The sequence below is a fragment of the Mesoplodon bidens genome (assembly GCF_964165515.1).
Source record: "Mesoplodon bidens genome assembly, chromosome: 3".
In the NCBI taxonomy this organism is placed as follows: Eukaryota; Metazoa; Chordata; class Mammalia; order Artiodactyla; family Ziphiidae; genus Mesoplodon; species Mesoplodon bidens.
The window spans coordinates 150,441,321-150,445,056 of record NC_138178.1 but is presented as its reverse complement, the minus strand read 5'-3'; the positions used below and the strand labels follow the sequence as shown (position 1 = coordinate 150,445,056).

Here is a 3,736-nt window from a genome sequence, read left to right as displayed (position 1 = left end):
TTGTTCCTCTCCCCGCTTCCCGCCCTTCTCACCATCGCATCCCCAGCATCTGTCCAGTGCCTGGCCATCGCTGATGCTCAATAGCTATGTGTTGAATGGATAGATGAATGAACCAACTCTATGAGGTAAGTACTGCTGCTGTCCCTAATCTGCAGACAAAGAAACGGAGATTCTGAGGAGTTGAGTGGCCAACTCAAGGTCCCGCGGCTGGCCGGTGGTACAGGCAGGGTCTAGAGCAAGCCAGACTGCAGAGTCTGTGCTCTTCACCACTTCCGGTCCTGCATCCAGAATGCCGGCCTCAGTGTCTGTCTTGCTCTCCCAGCAGGCTGTCTGAGGACTGCTCAGCTGGCCACCAAGTCCTGGGGCTCTGGGGCTCTCCTCCCCAGAGCTGCCCCCAGAACCATGGAGAGTCTGAGTGAGCTACAGAATCCACTGCTGCCTCGGGACCCCGCACACCTCCATGGCCCCTACCCCTACCCCGAGGCTTCTCCCGCCTGGCCGTGCCGGGAGAAGATCTACTCCTACCTCCTGGGTGGTGCTGGGCCTGCTCACGCCCACCAGCTCCTGGACCCAGGATCCCTGCAGCTGGCCGTGGAGGCCTGGTACAGGCCCAACTGCCTCCTGGGGAGGGACAAGGTCAAGGAGCCCAGGGCAGACAGCTGCGAAACCAGCTTCACAGAGAGCAGGGAGCCCCCCGCTGGGCCAACGGAGCGGTCCACAGAACCTGGCCAAGTGGAAGAGGATGTCACCATCCAGACTGTGTCCTACGGGGTTCAAGAGGAGCTCCAAGGCCAAGAGGACGACCAGGAGGAGGAGGAGGAGGTGAGTATGTGTGTTTAAAATGCAGATACTTGGGCTCACCTCCAGGTGTTGAGATTCTGTAGGCCTGGCTTAGGGTCCAGGAATCTGTATGTTACCAAAGAAGAGGCACCTCTGACACAGGTGCTATCTACACTTTGAGAAACGTTAACTTGGGCTATTTAATTTTTTTAAGATTAACTGCATTAGGGTATCTTTTTTATTGAAGTATAGTTGATTTACAATATTATGTAAGTAGGTGTACAACATAGCGATTCACAATTTTTAAGGGTTATGAATATTTAATTTTTTTTTTTTGCGGTACGCGGGCCTCTCACTGTTGTGGCCTCTCCCGTTGCAGAGCACAGGCTCCGGACGCGCAGGCTCAGCGGCCATGGCTCACGGGCCCAGCCGCTCTGCGGCATGTGGGATCTTCCCGGAGCGGGACACGAACCCGTGTCCTCTGCATCGGCAGGCAGACTCTCAACCACTGCGCCACCAGGGAAGCCCGAATATTTAATTTTTAATAGCACATTTTGTTCTTGTTTTTTTCCAGCTCAATCGAGAGATAATTGGTATATAACATTGTTTAAGTTTAAGGTGTATAAAGCCATGATTTGATTCATGTACGTATTACAAAATCTTTACCACAATAAGGTTAGTTAACACATCCTTCACCTCACATAACTACCATTTTGCTGTTGTTGTTATAGTGAGAACATTTAAGATCTACTTTCTTAGAACTTGCAATTGTACGATACGTTATTGTTAACTACAGTCACCACGCTGTATTAGATCCCCAGAACTTATTCCTCTTATAACTGGAAGTTTGCACTCTTTAACCAACGTCTCCTCATTCCCCCCACTCCCCAGCCCCTGGCAACCACCAATCTGCTCACTGTTTCTATGAGTTCAGCTTTTTTAGATGCTACATGTAAGTGAGATCATACAGTATATGTCTTTCTTTGTCTGACATATTTCACTTAGCATAATGCATCAAGATTCATGTTGTCCCAAATGGCACGATTTCCTTCTTTTTATGGCTGAATAATATTCCATTGTAGGGCTTCCCTGGTGGCACAGTGGTTGAGAGTCCGCCTGCCAATGCAGGGGACACGGGTTCGTGCCCTGGTCCGGGAAGATCCCACATGCCGCAGAGCAGCTGGGCCCGTGAGCCATGGCCGCTGAGCCTGCGTGTCCGGAGCCTGTGCTCCACAACGGGAGAGGCCACAACAGTGAGAGGCCTGCGTACCGCAAAAAAAAAAAAAGAAAGAAAGAAAAAAAAAATTCCACTGTACATATATAGATAGATAGATGATAGATGATAGATAGGTAGATAGATAGATAACATTGTCTTTATCCATTCATCCATCCATCTATGGACTTTTAAACTTTGAGGAAAGTTCACCTTGTTCTTGTTTTCTTAATTATATAAGTAATTTAAAGTCAATATAGAAAACCATTCAAAGATAACTATTATTTTAGTGGATGATCTTCCAGTCTTTTTTACTTATGTGTTTTTTTCCTACCCTACTCCCCAAAAGAGATCTTGCTATACACAGTTCTATATCAGAAACTTTCCTCTTTAAGCAACATATTTCAGTTTTGCTCCACGTAATCTAATATTTTCTACAAGGTGATTTTTAGGGGTTACATGGTATTCCATTGTAGGTTCTTCCATCAATTATTAACCCAACCTCCTGGTCATTGGGTGTTGAGATTGTTTCTAATTTTTCACAATTACTATCCTATGATGAACGTTCCAGTACGTGTATATTTGTATTCTTTCCTAGTGATAAATTCCTAAGGGTGGAATCACTGGGCCATTCACTGTCAAAGCTCTTGGTAGAGAGTACCGAGCCCAACCCACACTCCCACTAACAACAGGTGGTCTTCCCGTTGCCCCACATCACTGCCAATGGGTGATCCTGGGCCAGGTCACAAGAACCCACTCATGTTTTGCAGAGTGATGCAACCTCGACAGAGAGTGAAAGTGAAGACAGCTTCCTTACGCTGCCTCCCAGGGACCACCTGGGTCTCACTATCTTCTCCATGCTCTGCTGCTTCTGGCCACTGGGCATAGCTGCCTTCTACTTCTCCCAGGGGGTAAGAGCCCGTGGGGCCCAGGGCTTCTGCTTTGGCCACCCTGCTCCTCTGGGGGGCCTGGGGTCAGGGCCTGGAGGGCTGGGGCTGTTTTGCTGGTCGTGGGGATGCTCCCTTTCATCAGCGCCTCTCTCTCCCTAGACCAGCAAGGCCATCTCCAAGGGGGACTTCCGCCTGGCCAGCACCACCTCCCGCCGGGCCCTATTCCTGGCCACACTCTCCATCGCCATCGGGGCTGGTCTCTATGTGGCCGTGGTGGTAGCCCTGGCAGCTTACATGTCCCAGAATGGCCACAGCTAGTGGCCAAGAAGTCCTGGCATCCTGACTCCCCGCTCCACCTGAGGAGGCAAGGGGGGTTGGGGTAGCAGACTCTCTGGGAAGTGCTGGCCCCTGAAGACAACTCATGAGGATGGTTTATTGGGAGGAGGCCTCCCAGGCTGCAGCCTGAGGGGTGCAACCTTCACTTCTTCCTGCCTATTGCAACCAGCCTAAAGCAGGGCTGGGAGCATCACTCTCCAGCCCAGTCTATGTTGGGAAGCAGGAGAGGATAGGGCTGCCCACCTGGCCGTCCAGGCAGGGCCTCCTTCTAGCTGGGAGCTCTCCCCATTCTGCTTACTTCCTAAAGGGTCTCCTGCCCTGCAAGCACCCCACTACCTGACTCTGTTAACCTCTCCACAGAGAAAGAACAGATTACAGGGAGGGAAAGGGATGCCTGGGGAGAAAAGGAGCTGACCCAGTCCTTGCAGCCACAGGAATCTCCACCTGGGACACCCTGGCTTTCCCCAGCTCCACTCTCTGGCTCATGATGCCCAGACCTCAGCCAGCCAAGAGGGAA

The 3,736-nt window shown here is 50.8% G+C and overlaps 1 protein-coding gene across 1 annotated transcript; it reads left to right on the top strand.

The window, feature by feature from the left end:
• Nucleotides 1-402: 402 nt before the first annotated feature.
• SYNDIG1L (synapse differentiation inducing 1 like) lies at nucleotides 403-3,201 on the top strand (the record flags this gene model as incomplete). Its single annotated transcript, XM_081227875.1, has 3 exons — nucleotides 403-822; nucleotides 2,764-2,904; nucleotides 3,043-3,201. 3 exons carry the CDS (start codon nucleotides 403-405, stop codon nucleotides 3,199-3,201), a joined length of 720 nt encoding a protein of 239 aa, XP_081084001.1.
• Nucleotides 3,202-3,736: the final 535 nt, after the last annotated feature.